The sequence below is a fragment of the Cucumis sativus genome, chromosome 7 (genome assembly GCF_000004075.3).
Source record: "Cucumis sativus cultivar 9930 chromosome 7, Cucumber_9930_V3, whole genome shotgun sequence".
NCBI classification, from domain to species: Eukaryota; Viridiplantae; Streptophyta; class Magnoliopsida; order Cucurbitales; family Cucurbitaceae; genus Cucumis; species Cucumis sativus.
Window position 1 is genome coordinate 13,580,040 of NC_026661.2, and position 25,495 is coordinate 13,605,534.

The 25,495-nt window shown below is 34.6% G+C and overlaps 1 protein-coding gene across 1 annotated transcript; it reads left to right on the plus strand.

The window, feature by feature from the left end:
* Positions 1–739: 739 nt before the first annotated feature.
* Positions 740–14,099, plus strand: LOC101216474. Its single transcript, XM_004139638.3, has 3 exons — positions 740–1,132; positions 7,123–7,203; positions 13,338–14,099. The coding sequence occupies exons 1-3, from the start codon at positions 974–976 to the stop codon at positions 13,749–13,751; spliced, it is 654 nt and encodes a 217-aa protein (XP_004139686.1). The 5' UTR covers positions 740–973; the 3' UTR covers positions 13,752–14,099.
* The last annotated feature ends 11,396 nt before the right edge of the window (positions 14,100–25,495 follow it).

Here is a 25,495-nt window from a genome sequence, read left to right on the forward strand (position 1 = left end):
TCCTCAATTTATTGTATATGCATGTTACTTATTTTGCATCCATGACATTTTGATCATTTAGATCTGTTGAGAGTCGATCATTAAACCATTTCCAAGTTTGCTAAACCAACAAAGTCTTTGTGCTCGACCTTCGTTCTCATCAAGAAAAAACATTATTAAGTTATACTGGGCTTAGTAAAGAGAACTTGTACGAAATTAGTGCGTAGAATAGTAGCATAAAGAAATTATTTTTCACAACAAAACACTCGTGATGACAAGGCCTTTAATGCTACATGACTCTAGTCTCAGTGTTGCAAAGTTGAATTTGATAAAATTCATAATGTCGTAAGGCTACATGATTTTTCTGTCTCGTAGCGCTACATAAGTAGGGAGAATTGGCTTTAGAGTCAAAATGCTATTCTATAGTGTAATAACACAATCAACAAATTGGTGTCTATTTGTAAGTATTTTAAAATTATAGTAAAATTTTAAAATCTATAAATAATAGATGATATATTAGTGCCTATCAGTAACATAGATAGAACTTTTTAGTATCTATTACGGATAGATGATGAAATTTTAGTTGGTTGGTAATTATTCTTTTTCTTAGTAATTTTGTCCATTGAAATAATTAAGTTTGATAAAAACAACCATTTATATATTAGATTATAGATTATAGATTATAGATTATATTTTTGATTGGACACATGATTTGATATCATGGGAAAGGGAGGGAGCATATTAAAGAAATAATCATATGTATAGCATTGCCACGATAGCTAATATAAGTCTTTTTCCTCCACTCAACCTTACAAACTCTCTTCTATACGAATGCAAAGCCTCCCGAGTCTCTTAGCAGTCCCTTTTTGGCCTTCCCCAAATCCCAATTCTCCCTAAATCTTCATTTTCACTGTGAGAGAAAAAAGAAAAATCCGCCATACCCTTCCGGAATCAGACCCTTTACTCTCCGGAGAAGAAGATTAATTCCTTCATCATGGCCAAGAAGCGGAAATCTATCGCCACCAGCCTCGACGAGGTAGATCGGACCATGTACGCCTCTTTTTGCAGTGCGGCTAACTCTCTCTCCCAGCTTTACACCCAGGCTATGAACCACCAGAAGCTTTCGTTTCAAGCCGGTGAACGTCACGCCATGGTCTGGAATTTCATCTGCTCCCCCTTTCCCCTTTTCGGATTTTATCACGTTTCTCTTTTTGTGTGCATGAAATTGATTTATTTAGACGTGGTTTTTGCTTGTTTGTTTTTTCATCTCTATTTGTTTTGACGATTCTGGATAGTTTCAGGTAATCTGAGAATTAAGGTAATATGAATCGTGATATATGATGAAAGTATAGAAAGCCCGTATTTGTCTGTCAATTTGGCTACAATGTTTGTTATCGTTATTTGTTCTGTCTTCTACCATTTGATTCTCGATGGAGAATTTATACCGTTTGTGCATTGTGATGAGGGGGTCTGTTTATGGTGGTTAACTTTGCTTAAGGGATGACTAGAATCGAATGTTCTGTGTTGTCCTTTTATCTCAAATTTGAATGTTTCTCATTTATCCTTCGTTCTTAGCGGATGCTTGGTGGTTAGGCTAGCAGCACAGGGAATTCTATCGTATTCACTCTAAAAGATGCAAGACGTAGTTGCATGGTTATATAATGTGAAATAAAACTTAGCCTTCATTTCATGCAAAGAAAAGTCAAGGCCTGCTTAGAAAACTTATGCAGGATAATCGCTACTAATGATACTTATAGTTGAACGGGTGAATTAATATCACTTGATCAATGAACATTTTGTAGTTTTTAAAACCATATTCTCAACTTTCTTAGAAATCCTACCAAAGCTTAAACTTGGTATTTTGTGCACTGGATCCTTTCTTGTTTAGTTATTTTTTACCTTTCTGAATCACATTGATTTTGGCCCTTTTAATACAAATACTTTAGGAAGATAAGTCAAACAACCTACGAAAGATTGTTTCTTATATATATATATATATATAAATATAACTATAAGTCAAACAACCAACGAAAGATTGTTTCTTATATTTTTATATATATATATATAAAGATAAGTCAAACTACCAAAGACAATGGGGATTGGAGACTAGAGAAATACCAGGAAAAAAAAGGTTGATGAATTTGTTTGGCTTTTTTTGATGAGACGAACAAATTAATAGAACATAAATGGATTTTCTGTAACTTTTCTAGCTTTGATATTCACAATGCCAAGGTTCTTCAAATCAATATTTTGAAGGATTTGGCTAACGGACAGAGAAGCATTATAAGATATTGAATAAGAATGAGCAAGAATAGGAAAGAGAAGATTATTTGAGTTGGCTAAGATTTATTGTCCTTCTTGGTGTTCCCTTTTTTATTCTCTTTGCTAAATTAGTTCTTTTGTTAATATGAAAAAAATGCTAATCTTCAATCATTCATGATGATAGAATCCACAAAAAAAGAATTCCCCTTTTGTTTCTTTATTGTGATAATTGAAGTTTAATCTCTAGAATTTTGCAGATCTAGGTAGAAAACTCCTCGAATTTTCACAAACTAAAAACGGAAGAAATAATCTCTTGATGGAACCATCACCAAGAAGCTTAACAAGAAAGTTTTCTCCTAATGGTCGAACACCTTCAAACTGGAGAATAAAATAGAAATCAGCAAGTAATATTAAGCCACCACCACTTAGATCTTCCTAAAACAGTGAACAAGAATCCAGCCTTTTTAAGATTCATGAGATAGATGAGAAGGATCTTGAGGTTCAGCTGAATGCCTCTTTGAAAGAAGGGAAAGATTCTCTTAAGTTTGATTTTGTTGATGTTATAAGGTTAGAAACTAGTAGTTGGCAAAAAAAAAAAAGAAAGTTAATTGGGCTAAGGAAGGACATTGCAATACTTCCTTCTCTCATAGAATTGCAATTGAGAGGAAGAGTCAAAATAGGATTGGCCCTCTAATCAAAGGTTCCATAGAGGGGTGATAAGGACATCAAAGTATGAAGTAGTTTCATTTTTGTCAAAATCTCTATGGGCTAGAGGTAGTCCCCAAAACCTTCTTTCCTAGGAATTGATTGGAGTCCTATCTTTTACAGGGAGATGGAGGATCTATTTGCACCTTTCAATGTGGAAGAGATTAAGCATGTTGTTTATGGGAGCAATATGTCTTAACTCTGGGCCTAGATGGTTTCTCCATGGCGTTCTATCAAGACAATTGGGAGTTATTATAAGGGGACTTGGTTGAAGTGTTTTAGGAGTTTTCTCAAGATGGGTGTCTTGAACAAAGTCGATGGTGTACATTTTCATGTGCAGTGTGCCTTATTCCAAGGGAGGAGAATGCTAACAATGCTGAGGATTTTAGGCTTATCAGCCTTATCACTAGTGTTAACAAGATTCTGATAGTAGGATCCAACCAATTGAAAAGAGTGCTTCCATCAACAATCTCAAACTTGCAATGGGCCTTTCTAGCTTAATGGAGACAAATTCTAGATCAAGCCCCCTTTGCCAATGAATCCATCGAGGATTGCAGAGTTAAAGGAGAAGAAGAAGTGATTTTTAAGATTGACTTTGAGAAAGCTTATGAGTTATGCTCATGTGGATTTGGGGATACTTGAGGAACGTGAGTTGCTCCTTCCTTATTAATGGAAGTCCTAGGAGTAAAGTGGTGGGCTCGCTAGGTCTTAGACAGGAGACCCTCTTTCCCACTTTTTGTTCCTTCTAGTGGTGGATTTCCTTAGTAGAATCGTTTATAAATGTGTTGATGGTAATATTCTTGAGCCCTTCAAGCTGGGGAAAGATAAGGTGGCCCTATCCAACCTTCAATTTGCCGACAATACGATGTTCTCATGTTATGGTAAAGAGGATTCTTTCTTAATCTTAAACCACATCTTAGGCTTAGGTTGAGAATCAATAGGAGCAAATGTTGTGTTATGGGGCTCAACTGTGAGGCCAAAAATATTGTGTTTTGAAAAAGGTGAGTTGTTGGAAGAACTTGTTAATCATTTCTAGAACTTGGGAGGTCTTAGTGTAATTCTTTTGGAGTGAAAACCCATTTTTGTAGGGTAAGCCTCTTTGTTGAGCTGTTTGTTTTGTATGTCCTCACCTCATATCATCTTTCATATTTCTCAATTAAAGCCTGGTTTCCTTAAAATTAATAATGATAAAGGAAGAAGATATGGAAGCTCTTAACCAATTATTTTTTAAGGCTGCAATTAACTTTATGAAGAATTACACTTTGTTAAGTGGATATGGTTTTATTAGTTTGCGATTGCAGGAAAAGATCCATTGTTTCTGGTTATAACTATTAGTATTAGCTAGGAAGCACATACACATTGTTTTTTATGGAGTTCTAGACACGTGTCAGACATCATTTTACATGTCTTATTCTTTTCTCCTTCACTTTATCTTGGGCTCCCTTTGGGGGACAATTTGAAGGCTGTCCTTTTGGGATCCCATTCGATTCGTAAGAGATTGGCGGGATGGAAGAAAAGGTTTTTCTCAGAAGCTGGGAGATTAGCTCTTATTAGTTTTGTTATGAGTGGTATCTCGGTGTCTAATATGTCGCTGTTTAGAATCCCTAGTTTGGTTTGCAAAAGGATGGAGAAGTACATGAGAGATATCCTTTAGGAGGGGTTGGCAAAGGTCATGGTTCCCATTTGTTGAGATGGGAGTTGGTGGGGCATAACCAAGGAGGGCTAGAGATTGGCAATTTAAGAATCCGCAATAGAGCGTGGTTGGCTAAGTAGCTTTGGCGCTTTTCTCTTGAACTTGAGTCTCTATGGCATAGGATTATTGTGAGTAAGCATGGCGCTCATCCCTTTGAATGGACGTCGAAAGGGGGTTAAAGGCACACACCAAAATCTTTGGAAGGATATTTCCTTTTAGCTTTTCATTTTCTCTTGGTTTACTCGTCGCTTTGTGGGGGATGGTAAGGATACGTATTTCTGGGAGGACCATTAGGTGGGAGAGAGTTCCCTTTGTTCTTTATTTCCTCATATTTATCATTTATCCTCGTTAAAAAACTGCATGGTCTTGGATTGTGTGGATAGCTTGGTGAATCCCGTGTCTTTTTCATTTGGGTTCCGACGTAATTTGACCAAATATGGAAGCGACGGAAGTGGCCTATCTTCTTTCCTTGCTTGAGATATGTATTTTTAGGAAGGGGAGAAGGGATGTTCGTGTTTAGAATCCTAATCCAAGTAGAGGTTTAACGTGTAAGTCCTTGTTTAGTCTTTTGTTAGATCCCTCTCCCTAGTCTAAGTCAGTCTTTGATGTGGTATGGAGGGCTACGGTACCCAAAAAAGTTAGGTTCTTTATCTGGCAAGTTTTGCTTGGGCGTGTTAACACTGTGGATAGGCTTGTTAGGAAGAGGACTTTGCTTGTAAGCCCTTTTTGCTGCATTCTTTGTTGGAAGGTGGAGGAAGATCTTGATTATTTTTTTTCGAGATTGCCATTATGCGAGGGTAGTGTGGAACTCTTCTTGCAAGAGTTCAATGTCAGTTTTGCTGGCTCTAGGAGTGTTAGAGCTACAATCGTGGAGTCCTTCCCTCCATCCGCCCTTTAAAGTTTAAGGGGGACTTTCTTTGGGTGGCTGGGGTGTGTGCTATTGTTTGTGACATTTGGGGTGAAAGGATTGAGCGGGTTTGTAGGTGTAGGGAGAGGGAGAGGGAGCGTAGTGAGATTTGGTCTTTGATTAGATTTCATGTTTCCCTTTGGGCTTCGATTTTGAATCTTTTTTGTAATTGTTATGTAGATAACATTTTACTTAGATGGTCTCCCTTTTGCTAATGGTATGTTTTGGTGGGCTGCTTTTTTCATGCTCGTGTGTTCTTTCATTCTTTCTCAATGAAAGCTGTTTGTTAGATCAAAGAAACATGTCTTTTTTTTTTTTTAATAATCTGACACCAGGTGACACACTCAAACAGTCCATATTCTATTTCCTTTCCTTTCCCTTCTATTCATTCCTTTTTTTTACTAGAGGACCACGATTGTCATCGGCTGTTAGAGAGCATTGGCAGTTGTCAGGATGGTGACAGCTTGCAGTGGCGATAGCAGCAGCAGATCAGTGGTGAAGGGAGGAGGTCTGGACGAAATTGGGGATGAGAGTAAAGTTGGGGGAGAGGGGAGAACGAAGGGGGAAGAGAAGAAGATGGCTGAAGAGAGAATGAGATGTTAGGGTTTTTTTATTTTATTTTAATATGGCTCTTGAAGGGAGAATAAGAGATTAGGGTTTCTTTGTTCTAGTGTTTGTTAGGCCTTTTAATGTGGTTTTTTTATAGGTTGGGCTTTTGTCCTTTTAGTTTTAGGGGACAGTAATTTGTTGAGTATCATGCATCATTAACATTTATAATTAAATAAACTTTTTTTAAGCAACTTTTTAAGTAATTTTAGTTTGTAAAAAGAATTAAAGTATTTTGGTTCTATCTTTTAGTATTATTATAATAATAAAAAAAATAGTGTGTCCCTAACGTGTCGTGTCCTACCTTTCTAGAAATTGTCATCTATTGTATCATGTGGTGTCACTGGTTGCGTGTCTGTGTTGCTGCTTCCTAGAGTATTAGTGTAGCAAAGTGCAAGTTCTAACACTTGTTATGTTCACTAAAAAACAAAATCTATTTTGCTCATTTGGGAATCACTGTAGTTCCTTAGTAGTCAGCAGTCTTAAGGGGACTAGTGTGGACAAAGTGCTTGGATTAGCATTTTTATTGTTGGACTGGTTTGTTATTGGTAGGGATGTGCTCCTGTCAAAGTTCCGTTTTGGGCTCCTGGGGTTCTTTTGGCGGTTAGGTTTGTTTGGAGAGGTGTTCCATTTGAGATCTTTCTTTTGGTGGCTATTAGGTTTTATTTATTTTCTTTTCTTTTTAGTTTTGTTTTATTATGGGCTGTCTTCTGGATTTATTAGGTAGGTTTTGCCTCCCTTGTTTTGTTTGCTTTACTATTCACTATTCTCTCTTCCTTTTGGAGGTCTTATTCTTGTGTATCTGTTTGTTTATATCTACCATGAAAAGGTTGTTTCTTGTTTAACAGAATTTACAAATATGCATTCTCTTCTTTGGTTCTTATTTTGCTACTGCGATATGATATCTTTACAAATTATGTTGTTAGTTTGTTTTATTAGCATTTGTAACCTCATCTGATGCTGTTTTCAGGAAAAGCTTTATCAGTGGATGTTTAGACAACAAGAAGGTGGATCTAGAGTGACAACAACTGATGTACTCAATTACATACGGGTCGGTTTGCATTTTTCCTTCATTTTCATCGTCTGAACATTTTAGTCAGTTTTTCTTCGGGACCTTACAATGTTTATAAGATATATCATATATGTGATGCTCCTCTCATTGCCAATTAGTTTTGAGATGAAACCTTGTGTTAACTAATATGGTATTAGAGAATGAGGTCCGGTGTCAAACTAATGTCATTTCTTCCTCAATTAATATTAATTTCCACTTGTTGGGTTTTCTACATATTTTAGATCTACAAGTGAGGAGTGTTAGAGTGTTAATATAATATTAAATTTACTTTCATTCATCAACTTATGTTTTTGGGTCAATTGATAATCTAACACATACATGTGCTGAAGTTTTTTTAACACATCAAAGCCCCCTAACGGTGTCATCGCCCTGCCTTCTAACACTCTCATGGGCCATCCCTTCGTTGATGGTGAAAGATCCATGTGGATACATTTGATTAGGGACCTTTTGTGATTTGGATGGAAAGGAACCACCGCCTCTTCGAAGAAGAAGAAAACACTTTTGATAGGGTCTTTGACCATGTTATCTTTCTTGCTATGACTTGGTGCAAATGTACATCTTTCTACAGCTCTGATAGTCCTTCCTCTCTTTTTGCCAATTCGGAGAGGTCTTGTGTAATCCGCTGCCTTTGGCTTATTGCCTTCCTGTAATTTCATGCATCAATGAAATTTGTCTCTTACAAAAAAACACATCAAAGGCCTCCAATTATGGAGAATGTAAGCAAGACTGTAATTACAAAAAAGGAGCCTTGTGTCTAAGAGTACATAAAGAAGAACTAACTTGTACAATATTACAATTATTAACTAAGAGCAGGGGCTTATCTTCAAAGGTTCTTCTATTACATCTTCCTTTTTTCCCAGCCCTTAGGCTTTTCCCGCTTTTTTTGTTAATGCCTACTGGTTTCTCATAAAAAAAATTCACATCCTCCTAGATGCTCGATAGAACTTGAATAGAAAATTACTAAAAGGCACTTCAACTAGAATTGATAACATATTCAAACACATTTTAGCTTCTTGAGAGAATGTAGACTTAGATGTCACACAATATTTGATGATCCTCTTTCCTCCTAAGTTATATGTTTCTTTCCCTCGAATGATTATTTTTCGCTTCAAAATGATCTTCCCTTTGTAATTTGTGTATTCATTATTCTCTAAACAATATTTGTATGGTTTAGATTGCTTTTGTTTCCTCTCCCAGAGTTGTAGTTGTAGGCTTTCTTTGTTTTTTTCTTCTTTTATTTCACTCCTTCAGGAATTTCATTGAACATTTGTGGTATCTTTTTATTATATCAATGAGAAGAGTTTGTGCCTTGTAAAATAAAGTTTGAAACTGTAGAGGACTTACAGTTTGTGTATTGTAAAAAGTAAGTTAGAAACCGTAGAGTATATTAATGTGGATGAATCAAAACGAAAAAGGGGCACTTGTATTCATGTAAGGCCCCTAGTGATAGAAATAGTAGAATTATTGGGAGAGTATTAGTAGGGTATTTGGTTGGGGCATATTAGTAAATATTTAGTATGTTGGTTAAGTCCTTTCGTTATGAATAGAAGGCGAGGGGTTAGGGAAGGGAGTGAAAAATTTTGTTGTGGGATTTCCTTGTAAAGGGAATTTGGGAGGGTCTAGCCCTCTCAAAAGGCTAGGGGTTACTTGTTCTTGTGGTATTCTAGCATATATGTCATATATTTTCATATTCGATTGTCCTATAACTATTCTTGAGTTCATCCTTTGTTCTTGAGATAATTCATGTTAGGTGGCATCTTCACAAATTGGTATCAGAGCAATGGCATAGAAACAAATAAAGGATCGGATGGAGACCAATGAGAAGGAAATTTCAGGGATGAAAGAAATCATATGGGGTCTCTGCAAAAGTATTGAAAAACTTAGGGAGGAAGTGTGAGAGAGTAAGCCTGTGTCAGTGAATTGAAGAATTAGGAACTTCAGATGACACTCGAATGAAACATTAAGAGAAAATGGAAGAAGCAGGTGGGTCATGGGTTCAAGTGTTAAAGTGGAGTAAGGATTACAACTGAGAATTGGAAGAACAAGGAGAAACTCCATGGACATGGGGGTGAGCCAGTGGACTGCAGAGAACAGTCACAAAATGGTGGAAGAAAGTGCAAGAAAATCCGATAGATGAGACTGTCGAGTATGAAATGGAAAAAAAAACCAACAGTGGATTGAAGATTGATGATGTCTTGGACACGAAGAAATCATTTGTACAGTGCATTGGAGGCAGCAATGTTTCGATCGGAGTTGGAAACCGTACAAGAAAGATGAACAATCCGAGGAGACATATAAGGAAGAATATCAGACTGGTGAACTCGCGGTCAACAGAGCGAAAAGGAGAGAAGGCTCGTTACGGAGAAGACCATTTGTGGGAAGGTGCAGAGCAAGGGTCGTGGCAGTGGCTCAATCAAAGGGGTAAATTGAATAGAGAAGATGAAAAAGAAGAAGTTGAAGGAGCTTAAGTTCATGGATCGATGAATGAAGAAATGTTGGTGGCTTAAAGCTAAGAAGAACGGTTGGCCTCAATGGAAGAAGGAAATATCAAGTCGCAGCGGATGGAAGATGGAAAGGCGGAGAAAAGAAAGTACACCGGCAGCCAGATGGTCTAAGAATCGAGGTGGAAATGAACAAAAGATGGTCACCGGCGGCCCAAGGAAGATGTATGCCTTGATAATTGCCAAAGGACAGTGGCTTGCAATGAAAAAAGAAGAGATAGATGAGTCATGAGTTTGAATGGCAAAGAGATTGGCAGGCGAAATCTGCGGTGACCACGCTGTAGAAGAGAATCAAAAGTCAATGAGAATGGAAGTGCTGGTTATGGCTGTTGAGATCGAGTTACGACGGTTGGAGGCATTGAAAATGGCAGAAGACGTGGATCTTGGGGTGATTTGTGTGATAGATGGGGACGATCAACTTGTCAAAATCTGGGGGCAAGGGGAGAGAAAATGAGCATCGACAAAAATGCGAGGGAAATGGAAAGTTTTACCTAGTGTAATCCATGTGTGAATCGGTTGGGTGGGAAGGGAATGAAATCAGGACCTTTTTAGTTCTAGGTTAATTGGACTAGAAAGGAACATGGATGATGATGTCCATCTACGACCCAAGGAGAAAAGCTGGGTATTAGTAGTTGGGCTATCCTTCCATAATGGGCCGATTATGATGATTGGGTAAAGGCCCAATTTTGGGGTTATCAAGGGGTTGAAGGACTATGGTTTAATGGGCTGATTATAAGTTTCGTGGAAGAGGTCCATTATCTCTCAAAGTTAAAAACATGATAATTTTGAAAAGTGGATTTTCAGCCGGGTTGTTATTTGACCTAAGACTTGACCCAATGTGGTATAGTGCTTATGGGAAGAAACTAACCCAAATGATGATATTTGAGAGATATAGCTCCTTACACATACCGTCAACCATTTTCACTAGGCACGCCGATGCCCTTGAATAATGTATCATCCACCACCGATTGGGCATCTGCTTCTCGCGATGTGCTGTAGTTTATAGTCAACGAACCAACCATTATCAATTGGCGCTGTGAGGAAGATGGTAACTGATGGGGTCCAGAGGAAAAAGGGGTTCTAAGCGAGTGTTGTCTCAATTTAAATCTAGAACCTGACCCACCATGGAAAAGAGGTTGGCGGACAGAGAAACTAAGGTTGAGCAGAACTGTGGCGGGAGTAGAAAGTAGGGGGACGAGGAGATGGGGGTGCTGAAATTTTCTGAGAGACGGATGACCATGGAAGGAAAAAAAGGCGTTTAAAAAAGGGAAAATACGTGAGGAGATGAAAAAAGAATTTCTTATCCATGTGACTTGGCAAGGGGTGGGGCCGGTAGTTGTAAAAAGAAGTAGCATTCATTAGATCGAAGTGTTTGGGCTGAGAGTACAGGCCCAGTTATTTCATTTTGTTCAAGAGGAACAATGCTCATTGTGGGAGGAGGCTAGACACATGTAAAATGAAGGGGAGGAAAGGAGGCATCCATGATGAGAAGTTGGAAGAACAATGGGTGAAGGAAGCTAACCTTAATCAGATGGGCCATACATCCTGAACTGGGCTTAGCGATTGAGCTTTTGGGTCAGTTTTAATTGAAGCCCAGTTTGCTTAACAAGGTTGAGGACATTCCTTTCAAAGATGCCGGTGGTTTTTGGATTTACTACTTTATATTTTTAAAAAAAGGTGTGCTAAGGTAGTGTGATCATGTTGTGTAAGCACTCCTTGAGGACAAGGTGTTTTGAATGGCGGAGTAATGTAAGGCTCCTAGTGATAGAAATAGTAGAATTATTAGGAGAATATTAGTACGGTGTTTGTGTAAGGTATCTCCTTATTAACTTTAGTATTACCGAGAAAAAGGATGCCCGAAGGCTACAAAATATGAGCTTAACCTATCATTCCCCAGACTACTGATCAGTACTAAAAGCCTGCCCTAATTACATTCTTTATTCTATTTATAGATGACCAACACTCTCCTCTAGTGGTCCCCTCCCCTGTAACTTTCATTTGTACTCCCCTTTTTACCCCTTCTAGAATATTTCAATAGAATTGTTGACCTAACATTTTGGTTGGGGCATACTAGTAAATATTTAGTATGTTGGTTAAGTCTTTTTGTTATGAATAGAAGGTGAGGGGTTAGGAAAGGGAGTGAAGAATTTTGTAGATGAATTTCCTTGTAAAGGAAATTAGCGATAGTCTAGCCCTCTTGAAAGGCTAGGGGTTACTTGGTTACTTGTTCTTGTGGTATTCTAGCATATATCTCATATATTTTCATATTTGATTGCACCAGTTTCTTCCATATTTTGGACCTTAGCTCCATGGAACAATATACTACTGCTGAAACATGGAAGAATTGAAATCTTAGATCCATACATAATGTTTTGATGGTATGAACTGCCTAAACCAGAATTCTTGAACAGCGAACAACCAGAGTTATTACCCACTCCATTAAAAAATTTCCATTAATGAGATGTAAATTCATTGGAAAATAAAAATACGCATGCCGGATGAAATGATTATTGCTACCTGTTACAATAAAGAATCATTGGTTTAACTGAATAACTAAATAAAATAGTCCTATAACTATTCTTGAATTCATCCTTTGTTCTTGAGATAATTTTTGCTAGGTGGGATCCTAACAGTTCTCAAGGGTTCAACTTGAAGGTGATCAACTTGTCACTTCTCTTCCCTCAACCTCAACCGAGCTGTCTTTGATGTGGCTGTTGTTTGTTTGCTCTCACTTGGTTGTGTTCTCCCTCTGTCCTTTCTCTCTTTCCCGAGCATTTCATCCTTTGGCTCTTTGGTCCCCAAAACCTAACTTAGCCTTCGGCCGTTAGCATTGTCTCATGGCCTCTTAGCCTCCATCACCATCATCATCATTGTCCCATTGTTGTTCACCTTCGACAACACACATTACTTTGAGTTTTTAGCTCTATCACTCAAGTTTGCAACCTTAGGATTTTCATTGTCCACTTGGTTCCTTTCGCTATCCTTCATGGCATTGTTTTCTCAATTTGAGCTCCCTGGGCTTTGTTTTCTGTCCATTCACGTTTTATGTTTTGGTTTTCATCACAGATCAATATTTTGGTTATTGTAAAGCTCATTTTCTTCATTGTCAATTTTGTTCTGTGCCCACTCTGTGACGTATGTATGGAAGAGAGGTTTTTTGCCTACTTTTTTTATTGGACAAGGTTGTCACTTCTTGTCCATTTCTGTTCATTATAGGCACAGCTTGCTTGGTTTGTACAAGTTCTAGTTGACCTTATGCAGTAAGTATCCTGTGCAAGGTCATCTTTTTTGACAAGCAGAAGCTAGTGGAGAACTTGGAATTTGTAGATTAGTGAAGAAGTGGAATCTGTTTGGTTGGTTTTTGAATGTATTACCACTACCCTAAATCATTAGTTCATTTGGTAAGAAATTTTTGGTTGGTTCTAATTGCTATAAATAAGCTGGGATGGACTGAGTTGTAAACGTTTTTTTTCTTTTTTCTTTTTGTTTGTTGAAAAATAGAGTTAAATGACTGTAATTTTGCTGGAGTTCACCGAATTTAGTGAAGGTTCATTTTATTATTATTTTATCTTTAGCTGTATGAGTTTTCTGAATTCCATTCTGACTCTGCAGAACGAGTTGGATTACTGTGGAGAGGAACCGTCGATGTCCCCAAGACCCGCAGTCCACCAACATCAACATGCTCAACCAACAATGCAGTTTACAAACTCAAGCTTTCCAGCCTCAGGTCTTTCTGGGCAAGCAACCACCGGACAAGGTAGTCGAACCGAGCACTCTGAGAATCATTCCAAAAGTTCAGTCTTCTCAAACGCTCTGTCTAGCCCTGTTCGCCGAAGTTTGCAACAGTATCACATTGCTCAGGAAGCTCACTACCCAAACAGCGGGATGTCGGGAGGAAATGGTGCCACTCGAAACAATGAACCCAACTTTCTTCAGCATCAAAACACTGACCCTAATTCAGTCAGCTCTAACGACTCGTCGATGGACATGCATGCAGACAGTCCTGCACATGATTCACATTACTGATTTTGGAGATCGCCAATCATATCTAAGTTTTATCAGCCTGTGACAACACATGCTCAAGTTCCTGGCTGCCAATGGCGTTTACTTTCTTTTGTTGGAAATTTCTTTAGGTCTTTTATCTGTAAAGGGTTTCTTCATAACAGAACCTGAAAGGGGAGAAAAAAAAAAAAAGGAAAGAAAACTGGAAGTTGCCAATACCGTTTGTCATTTATTATGCTGTTGTTTCAAACAGTGCTTTGTTTCCACCCCTCGTTTTTAGAACTGAACAATATCTTCTGTAGATTGGCAAAGTGTGTGGATCTGCTGAGTGAGAAATTATAGAATATGGTTTAGGGTTCATTTCCTCTCTCATATTTTCAAAACCCATGGTTTGAAGATGTCTTTGTATTCTTTGGGCAACTATGCCTATGGTACAGATAGGATGCTTTTTTTTTCTTTTTTTTTTTTACTTTTTGAATATTTACAAGAGGGGAGGGTTCAGTAGATAGAGACATGATGCATCCATCCATGTTTTTGTTTTGTATTTTATTTTTGTTTTTTGTTTTTTGTTTTGTTTTCTTTTCTTTGAAATAGGGATTTAGAGTCTTAGATCTAAAGAAATTTTCTTCTTTGATCTCTTCTCCTGCCATTTTTGTATTGGAAGTCCTTTGGTAATATTTTGTTTTTTTTTATAATTTTGAGTTCAACTGGATAATCAAGCTTCCAATTTTTTGGTCAATGGTATATGCATTTCTAATGTTTTAGTCAATGGTATATGCATAACTAATTGAGGCTAACTATTTCATGAGAATACTGGTAAGAATGTTCTATTTAATTTTTTTAGCTCTTGAATTGTGACTGAAAAAGAAGTGACTCAGTTTGAAGAAGCCTTTTGGCGTACGAGGATTATGAGTTAATTCAGTACTATTTTAAGGCCAATTTACTTTTTACCTTCCCTTGTAATCAACTTCTATGAATGTATGAAACAATTATTATCACTTCGATAAAAGATGCACTAAATTAGTTATTGGAAGATTATTCTTTACAACACTTCAACCATATCAATTTGATACCAAACCAACTGCCTAGACTAAATGTTGACTGTAGTTGCTGGAAGATTGGGAAATTCTTGGTGATTGTTGATCGTGAGAGGAAACTTTGAGTTTTGTACTAATTGCCAAACGACCCACTTATATATAAGGGATCCCTATAAAATTTAAGTCAAGAAAGCAAGTTAAATAATCATTAGAAAGGCTCAAAATTACTCTTTTGGTTATGAAACACAAACAAGAAATGTTGATTTTCTAATTTTAAAATAAAATCAAAGAATTGTTGATTTCTAATTTAAAAAAAAAAATCAAAGAATCGGTCGTATACTTATTATGAGATGGAAAACATACTCAAGAATCCAACAAAATGACTACTTTGATCATATAGCATTTGCAGAATGTAAAAAAAGAAAAAAAATAGCAAAAGAACTCTCATATTCATTGGGAAAAACATCTCAAAGTACACATCAGAGTTCAAGAACGAACTGATTTCATATACTTCGGAAAAGAAAGAAAGGAATGGCGATTGAAAATGTTCAAATAAAAAATGTTGAAAACAAAATTGGAGAAAATCTTGTTGAGTTCCATGTAGTTGTTGGAGGTGATTGGGCCAAGAATCATGCTTATGAAGTAGAAGAAAAAGAAGAATTCAAAGATGGTGATTTGAAAGTAATCTCAAGTAAAGAAGAAAATTTCCAACAAAGAAGATGAAAAATGGAAACTGTATTAAGAAATGAAGCAAGAACGACAAATAACAAACAAACGAAGAAGATGTGATTCTTGAAGGGTTTTCTTCGAAAGCTAAACTCTTTTTTCAACTGGATCTATGATTATGGTTTTGAATGAGTTTGATGAGAATGCTTTTTTTTTTTTTGGATTTACGGCGGATGGTGATCAAGTTCATCTTAGTAACAATTATTGGATTTTCTGTCTTGAATTTATTCCTCTAATCATAATAATTTTGTTAAAAATGTAAGAATGAAGTCATTTGACCATTTGCCATTATGCTTATTTAGCTACATTATAGCATATTTGATGTTTTGTGATGTTAAATAGTCTTTTGGCTTCAAGAAAGGCTCCTCTTTAATTTGAAAAGAAAAAGAAAAAAAAGGTTAAATCACAAGTTTGTGTTTCCTCAACATTCATTGAGTTTAATAAGGTTTTGGCTGCTAAACTTTTTATTCCATAGATAATTGGTCCTAAATGTATTTAAAATTTGTAACATTTATACACCCCTAAAAGAAGTTTAATTGGTTAGTGGTATAAATGTGACCAACTTTCACCTTTTTGTAAATTTAGAAAGACAAATAAGTTTATGGATCTTTCAACACAATTAAGAAACTAAAAACTTATTGAATCCAAAATTGAAAGTTTAGGTGTATAATAAACACCTTTTGAATTTGAATTGTATGTATGAACTATTAAAATTCAAATTTGAAAGTTAAGAATCTATTAAATATTTTTAAAATTTAAAAGCTTTTGTTAGGAGTCTTTCTAATTAACACACACACAACAAAATCATCAACAATTTGTGCTTTGTTATAGCTTCTCTTACCTGACTTGAACCTATTCAAGTTGGAGCTTTTAGATCCCTACAATCACATGTTCTCTCCAAGTCTCAATTGTATGTCTAATAAAATTTTAACTTCTCAATACATAAAATTTTGGAGGTGTGGGCGGAAGGGCTAAAGGATGTCACATTCCATCGAGGTAGAGTTTTTGATAGTCTAACAACAATACAACTATTGAAGCCGAAGGAAAAGACAATTTAATACTGTAATGTAATTCAAAATTTATGTTGGGATTGAGCGTTTTGAACTCAAATTGTAATATTAAAATCATTTTGTTTGGATAGTAATTACATTATTTTAGATTCCAACTCCCTAAACATCTCCTAAATGTAGGTGATATGGTAGAACAATTCTAGCATATTTGTTATTCACAAAATTATCTAACATATCTTCTAGGTGATAAACGAGATATACTATCGGGTATTATGGTGATAACACTGAAAAATTGTTATCTAATTTTACTTAATTCGAGATTGTTCTATAATTTTATTTTTCAATTTGATTATTTTATAGGTTTCGAACATCAAAGAAGTAAAATCGAAACATTAAAAAGAAAATAGAGCTAAAACAGAGCTCTATCGAAACAATTAGACAAAAAGATTAAAAAAGTACAAAGCTTAACACTGAAAGCTAGGAGGCACCATGACACTGTTTGGCACCCTCCACTATCATAAAGCTATAGATTGAAGTTATAAAGCTATAGATTGAAGTTATAAAGCTATTGATTTCCTTACTTCAATCTATAGCTTACTATGGCGAATTATAGTGCGATTAATTGTTCTTAATTACTTGTGTATGCCCTTCTCAATAAATAAATAAATAAAATATATAAATTATTTTGTAGGTTAATTTATATATGTATTTAACAAAATTCAAAAATATTTTTAGTCCATGTAACGAAAAAATAAAAGCTCATGAAACTATTATTGTATTTTCATAAATTTCATATTTGCCCTTATTGGTTTTGAATTTCTCGTTGAATGCTTGTCATCTTCTTTATATTCACACATGTTCTTGTTTGCAGGTTTTTCGTCTCCTCTTCCAGAATTTCTTTCTTTCTTATCATCTTTCATCTTTGACATCATCTCCTTATTTTTTTTTTATTATCAAGTATTGTGTCATTTTTTCTTCTTTTTTTACTATACGTTCATTACCAAAATCGTTTCATTTAGATTTAGTACAACATCGTGTACTAAGATCATTTAGATTTTGTAAAAGATCACGTACCAAAAGATTGTTTTACCAATCATGTACCAATATCTGAGGAATTATGTACCAAACTTTTCGCACACATGTGTGATCGATTAATCGCATGATATTTTTGTTATTTTAGGTTGTGGACTTGACTTTGTGTGTTATTAAAATTGTTGTATAAGATGTAAATAAGGTTGTATTATTTATTTAAGAAAACCTTATTTGAATGGATGATGGATGTTGTGGTTGTTGTTGTTTTAATTGAATTTCCCCCACAAGTCTCTATCTATATAATATTAAATAAAAGACCTCCTCCACCCATCTTATTGTGTACCAACTTTAACACACAGCTGTATGTTTCCTTTTCTTTCCTTTTTTTCTTTAAAAAAAAAATATCAATGCACATTTCATTACAACACACACGTTGGGGTCACGCCCCACGCCCACCCTATTAATTATTAAATATGCATGGAATGTGTCATCAAAATCTATAACTTCTTCCATATAATCCTTTTGTTTTTTCAAATCTATTTTACTTAACTATTTTCTTTTTTCTTTTTTCACTTTACAACACAAATCACATTCTATGGGTATTTCAAATGTGTGGATTTATCCCAAACTAAATGAAGAAAAATCACATAATTGAAATATATCCGCATTATCTACTATTCAAATTTATCTAAAATGTGAATAAAAAAGAAAGAAAGAAAGAAAGAAAGAAATAATAATAAGTTGAAGAAAAATTGAATTGGTGGGTCCCGCGGTCATTGTTCCGTACAATGATGATGATCCGATTAAGAAAATGTCAAAAAGTTTAATTTAATAATTTTGATTTGACGCTTTCCGTTGGTTAATGGGGGTCTACTAGAGTGAGGGTAATTAGGTAAATTTAAACGTGGTTCCATAATTTAAAGCTCCCTCCGACCCTCTCAACGTCACATTCACTTCTTTCTCTACATCTACGCGCCAAATCAAAGACCCACTCACACTCTCTGTTACTTCTCCTCCCATCGCTATGGTGCTTGCTACACATATTTTGATCCCTAAGTAAGAGAACGAGAGTGTTGAAAACTAGAGAGAGCTTATAAGTACGTCATGTAAATTGGTTACGATGTGTTTATAAAGAAAGTTTAATCTAGAGTATTCTTCAAGGTTTTCAACTCAACTTTAGGAGTATGTTCGGTTTTGTGTTTCATTAGAGTCAGTCTCAACCACGAATCGAGGTGGTCGAGGGTCGTCGTGTCCATTTGGCCATATTTAGAACCTAAAATTATACTTTTGGGCTAGGCTCCATTCAATTTTTAGTTGCTACTTTCTTTCTACTTGTATATCACGCATATTCTTGTAATCATGTGAATATAATTTTTGGATGAATGTTCATGTTTGAAATGAAAATTAATTATAAATTAGATTACAACAGCATAGCTCTTAGCGTTTGAAAAGGAAATTGAAATTAATTATATGCATTTGACGTAATTAACTCAAATTGTATTCATTGTGAACCATTCAAACATCCATATTCTTTCACCTTTGACCAAATATCCTCAAATGTTTATTGAGAATGTGAACTTATTCAGTTCAAACACAATTCTTTAGATAGATCTAAGGCTTTTTAATTTCCTTATAGTTATTAGGATCTAAAAAATGTCTGAATTTTAAGTTATTTTTCACTAATTTCTTTTATAAAAACCAAATTTTATCTAAATATAATCATTCACATATTTCAATTTTAAAGAAAAAGTTAACTCATAGTGAGAAACAAAACTTGAAATAAGCAAAATTCCATTACAACTTAACAAAGAGCATGTGTAATGCTATTTATTAAAGGATAAATCAAAATGTTCTAAGAATACACTTGTGTTGGAATACAAACTATGGAGGAAAATAAAATCACAAAACTGAAATAAAAGAAATATATAGATTGATAAAAATATGAAAAGTACATCATTTTCTGCCTTTTTTTTCCAAAACAATTTCTTTCAAAAAATTGTTTTTATTAAAACTTGGTCTTATGATAAAAGAAAAAAAAAAGGTTTTAATGAAACTTTAGAAGTATTTTAAAAACTACTTTGAATAATGGACGAGCACTTAATTTTTTCAAAATTTAAACATTTGAGAAGTATACATTCTAAGATCTCCTCCTAATTTGGTATTCAATTGACTTTTGTTGTAGTCGCCAATGATACAATTTCTTGCACAAAGATGTGGAAATGCATAAATTCTCCACATAATTACTCTTTTTACGTCTTATTATTAAGTTCAAATCAAACTTTAAGTATACACCCATATATTTTTGTTGAAAAGTATTGAATCAATGTATGATTGTGTGTGAATAAAACATCTAACCTCAACCATCATGAGTTAACTTAGTGATAAAAATAGAGACATGATCTCAATAACTAACTAAAAGGTCATAGGTTTCATGATGACCACCTACCTAGAAATCAATTTTCTACAAGTCATCTTGACATTCAAATGTTAGGATCAGATAAGTTGGTTCAAACTGTAACAATCCAACTTTTCTACCGAACTGAGGTCATTACCATTTAAATAAATATAGAATTTTTATTTTTTTCAAGATAAGAGAAAATATTAAATTTAAAGAAAACATTTTAAATATTCAATTAAAATTAATAATAAAGTATATAAAGAAAGAATATAATAAATAAATAAAACACTAAATTGGACCCTACTCAAAATAGAAGGAAAAATTTTAAAGTACTCATAGTTACGAAAATAAAATAACAAAACATAAAATGTGGAAGAAAACTTAAATTGTTCTCTATGGTGAACTACAGTCACTTCGCTAGGTGTTATACTAGTAAAATTATACAAACACCTTTGTCTTTACCTGTAAAATTAAACATAAAAAGGGTGAGTACAAATTTATACTAGTAAGGGATTCATTATTAGTCTCGCTAGGTGTTTGTTAAAACTCCCGTTAGAGTTCTGCAAGAAGGTACTGTTTAACTATTGTGCTCCCGAAGACACGCTATCCAGTGATCCCCTAAGGACACATCTAGACTCTCGATGACCTTGAAGGAAACACCCTAAAAGAGAGTCAGGTGGTAAGTGATCCCATCGAATCACACATAAAACTGGCCACACAGACATAAATAGGTGGTGATCCCGTGAGACACCCATATGGTACAACTCTAACGGTAAATCTAACAGAACATCATAGCCCTATATAAATAGATCATATCATGAATATCATAATTTAGTCAACATAGCTCAATCATAGCCTATCTAAACATAGCATGCCTCAATCATAAAGTATCGCGGTAATAACATCTTAGTTATACATCTCTCTATTAACTACATTAATACATAATATAGAACATGCATGCAGTTTTAATGTGAGGGTCTAATAGGAAAATCCCTTACCTGGAGATCGTTAACTAAAATAATAATTACTTGGTTGACAGTTACTTGGTCGAGTAAAAGTTGGTTAGTTTACGAGGAAGGTTTCTTGTAGTAAAAATATAACCACACGATAAGGTTATTCGCAAGAAGTGTTTAGTGGTTAAAGTTATTTGCAGTATAGAATTAGGCGAAAAGTAAGGCCTGGCGAAGAAAATTTCAAATCTAATTTTACGGGAGTTAACGTGTAAGATTAAAGAGTTAAGCATGATTGAGTTGAATTTACACGTGTAAAGTTTTAAACAGGAGATGGCGAACTGAGAAGAGTTTAGAGACTAAGATAGTTTAAGGGCTCTATAAATAGAGGGCTTGGTCATTAAGTAAGCACAAAAGTTTTTAATTTAAAAAAAGAGCTAAAATGCTACTGTTTTGCTTTGGCGAGAACAGGAAAAACCAAGTGTTAAATACAACAATTTGTTTCGCGAGAAGAGAAGGAAGAGGAGGATTTTTGGCAAAGTTTTGTGAGTGTTTTCTATAAGATTTTATGTCAATTGTTTCAGGATAAATCTCTACTAATCTGAGTTAGTGATTTCGATTCAAATTGATTTATGAAAGAGATTTATATGAAAATGTATTATGATGTTCAAAGCATGATTTGATCTTAATGTTTATGATATAGTTTGCAAATCAGTAGTTACTTTCTTTGAATGAGTTAACTTTTGTGTGCACGTGAAGAGTTAAAGGTCACCATGAGTGTATAGGACTACGTGGTGATAAAGTTCGCTTATGCGTTGAAAGAAGCGTATAATGCTTAGTGGTCTGAGCAACAAGGACAAATTAAGATACTCTCAAATGTTGATGATTAAGTACTCTAAACTCGATGTTATGTGACCTAGCGTAGAGAGTGATTCGAGATCCTTGGCGAAATGAAATGGTTACGAAATGATTTATTAAGTATAAAGAAATGTTTATGTGAAATGAAGTGATTTGTTGGTGTGTTTAAATCGCTCGATATTAATTTTGCAAAAATGATTATGAAAATGTATTGTGAAAAGGATTTCATAAAACCTCACTAAATCTTTTAAACTTACGTTTTCAAAATCTATATTCTAGAATCAGGCCTTTAGGCCAAGTAGAGAAAAAGGTTGAAGGATTTGTGACAAGATGACTCCATGCGTTTTGGAAATAGTCAAGCATTAGTTATTTGGTCAAAGTGTTGTACTTATGTATCAAACGCTTGTTATTAATAAAGTATACATTTTTTATATGTATTTAATATACTTCATGTTTAGGTTGACCACCGTTGTGTTTTAAGTTTTGTTGATAGTTTAAAACGAGTTGAGAATAAGATTTGCAATCAGAAAATTTTAAAGTTTAAGCTAATCACATCATTTTTCGCTTTACTTCGGCGTTTTGGTCATATTGTGGATTTGGATATGACATCGACCACATTCGACATATAAACACAAACAACCTAAATCTCAACCTGAGTCTTCAAATCGTGGAGAAAGCTGTTGAATGAGAATTTTTTTACCAATCACAAATTGTTATGTCATTTACCAAATTAATAACGAAAATACAAATAAATGAATTTGTGACTAATTGAAAATTTATTTGTGTCCAAAATTGAAATTGAAGATATAAATTGGCAAATCTTGATGGCATCACCTGTTTTCATCATGACCATTGGATCAAATCAATTATTTTGGTTCAATTAAATATTGTTTATTTAGGCTAAAGTTCAATTAAGCCAAAAAAAAAAAAATAAGGATAGTTGCAAATTTAGCAATTAGATTCAAAATAATTAAGGATATACCAACATTTTAAAAAATTTGCAAATATAGCCAAAATTGTAAAATTATATCAATGATAGAAGTCTATCATTGATAGACCAATATTTACAACATGGTCTATCACTGATAGACCATACGAGTCTATCAACCATATAAGTCTATCAGCGATAGTTTTGCTATATTTACAATTTAAAAAAAAAATGTTGTTATATCCTTAATTATGTGTTTCGGTAAATAAACATCGAGTCCAAATCAAATCATCCCAACCCTTTCGTCGATATACACCATCTCAATTTCATTAACGAACATTTAAAATCATATGAAAATCACTTATGTTCAAATTATTCATATTAGCTCATATCGTATAAAAATGTATCTTGCATAATACATTATATAAATCATGTTGCATAATCATTCTGCATGTTTTATTACATCTTTGTACCCTTTCCTCAAATCAAGTCTTTACCACACTCTTTTGCTAGGTTGCAACTGTGTGGAGTGATCCCAACGCAACGACAATTCACCACCAACTTCATCACGCATAACAAGTCTTCTAGTGCTAGATCACACAACAAGTAAAAGACATCTCATACCAAATCCCGCAATAAGTATGAGATATCCTATTCCAAATCACACATAAAAAATGGGGCATCTTATCCCATATTACACAGTAAGGATAAGGTATCTCACACCGAAACACACAACAAGTGTAAGACATCTCATCGCATAGAGTACTAAAGATCATCTCATCGCCACATTTAAGTTTATATTCAATTCAATTTATTTATAGCTCAAATACATTTTAAGAAATTGAGATCACAAGGGAAATCAAGGAATTCAATAAGAGAATATATAAGGATTTAAACATAGTGGAAATACGTTTATTTTGAAAACATTTGTAAGAATAACCATTCACAATCAATTTACTTCCTTGCATAGAATCCTTAGCCAAAGTTTCCTTGCCCCTTCTTGCAATTCCTCGCCGAATTCAAGCTTGTAATGGATTTTTGAAAATTTTTAAAATTTTCTCAATTCTTGCTTAAGTGAATGGTTGAAGTTCTCCTATTATTAGAGTGCCTAGAAACCGTTGTTGAATATGAAGCTAAGACTTGAAACTCTAAAATTAGCTAGAGCACTCTAAGGCAAAATCGACTCCCCCTCTTTCAAAATTAAACTCCAAACTCCCACCCCAACCTAAACAACACACAACTCAATAAAAATTTCATTAAAAACAACCACAAAAATATTTTCAAAAAACTATGAGAAGAGCTCAAACACTTGAATTCATTCCTCCAAACTAATTATAGTAAAGAAAATACATAGCCAGAACAAGGGAAAGCTAAAAGAAACAAGCAAAAATCAAAAGACTATACTTGTGCTCTCGTATTAGGACCTCTAAGAGTGAAAAACTCAACAAAACTCCCGCACCAAATAGGTGGAAACCCTACAAATCTTGAAGTAGCAAGGAAAACGAGAATGAAGCTTTGCTTTTGAAGAAATCTTGAGAAAAATAGTGGGAAAAAGCAAGATAAGTGAAGAGAATAGAGAGAAAAAGAAGGGAGCTGAAAAATGCTTTATGAATACCCGAATTGCAGTAGAATTGTTGTAAATAGTCTATTTTTTTATCTACTAGCCGTGTATAACTACAAAGTCCTAAAAGTGCTACCTATTATAATTACTTAAAATTAAATATTATGTTGCCAGACATCAAACCTGGGACTTATGCTCACATGAAAACATATTTGTTATCCAACTGACCACTCAATCAAAGGATATATATACGACATAGAGTGATTAAACCTTTAAATATAAATCAAGTGAACCAATTGAAGGGACCGTGAGCTTGAATGCCTCCACATGGGTCTTCCTTGATCATACCCATATGATGCATCAATTTCATGTATAACTATTTTCTCTTTAGTCGGTGCACTTTGTTAACATCGATTGCACCTATCGAACTTAAAAATCCTTATATAGAAACAATCACACCTTATAAAATAAAGAAGAAAGAAGAAAGAAACAAAATGACAGATAAATTTAAAAAAATCAATGAAAGCTTAAAAACAAAAAAAATTACGAAGAAAACTCCCAAATTGGAGAAAAACCACGGACCAGAAAACTACTACTATGTGAAAGATTATTGCAATCAGACAGAATATGTGTACTCCTCATCCCCAATTACAGAACCACTCTTTAAAAAAATTTATTACCCATACCCCTTTTCTCTTTTAAATTAGAAAAGACATTTGTAAACAAAGGAGGTTGATTCATTTAGGTTTGGAGCCACAAACATCTTCCTACAAAATAACCAATGGGTAGGATTTTCATATCCCACATCTTGCCAAACCCAACAAATTCTAGCTTAGCAAGATGTTTGAAGAATCCAAATCATACATTGTCTTTATCGACAATCATAATTCTCAACTTAGAGAATTATAAATCACTTCATCACATAGAGTAATTTGGTTGAGAATTATGTAAAGACAATGTATTAGTTTTAGTCAATACATCGAAAACTAAGGCTCTTTGAGCCCTAGTTTATCACTGTGGGTTTGGGTTACCATAACCCTAACCCTGGTTTGGGGAACTAGAGTTTCCATAATCCCCAAAATCATTTTCACACCATGCACAACACCCCCTGAAACTGTGATAATACCCTTCTCGATTTTATGCATCCTTACCTTCTTCGTCCAATCTCATCTTCTTCCTCTTTCACTGCATCCTTCCCTTCTCTATCCAATCTCATCTTCTTCCTCTTTCACCGCTTCCTTCCCTTCTCTGTCCAATCTCATCTTCTT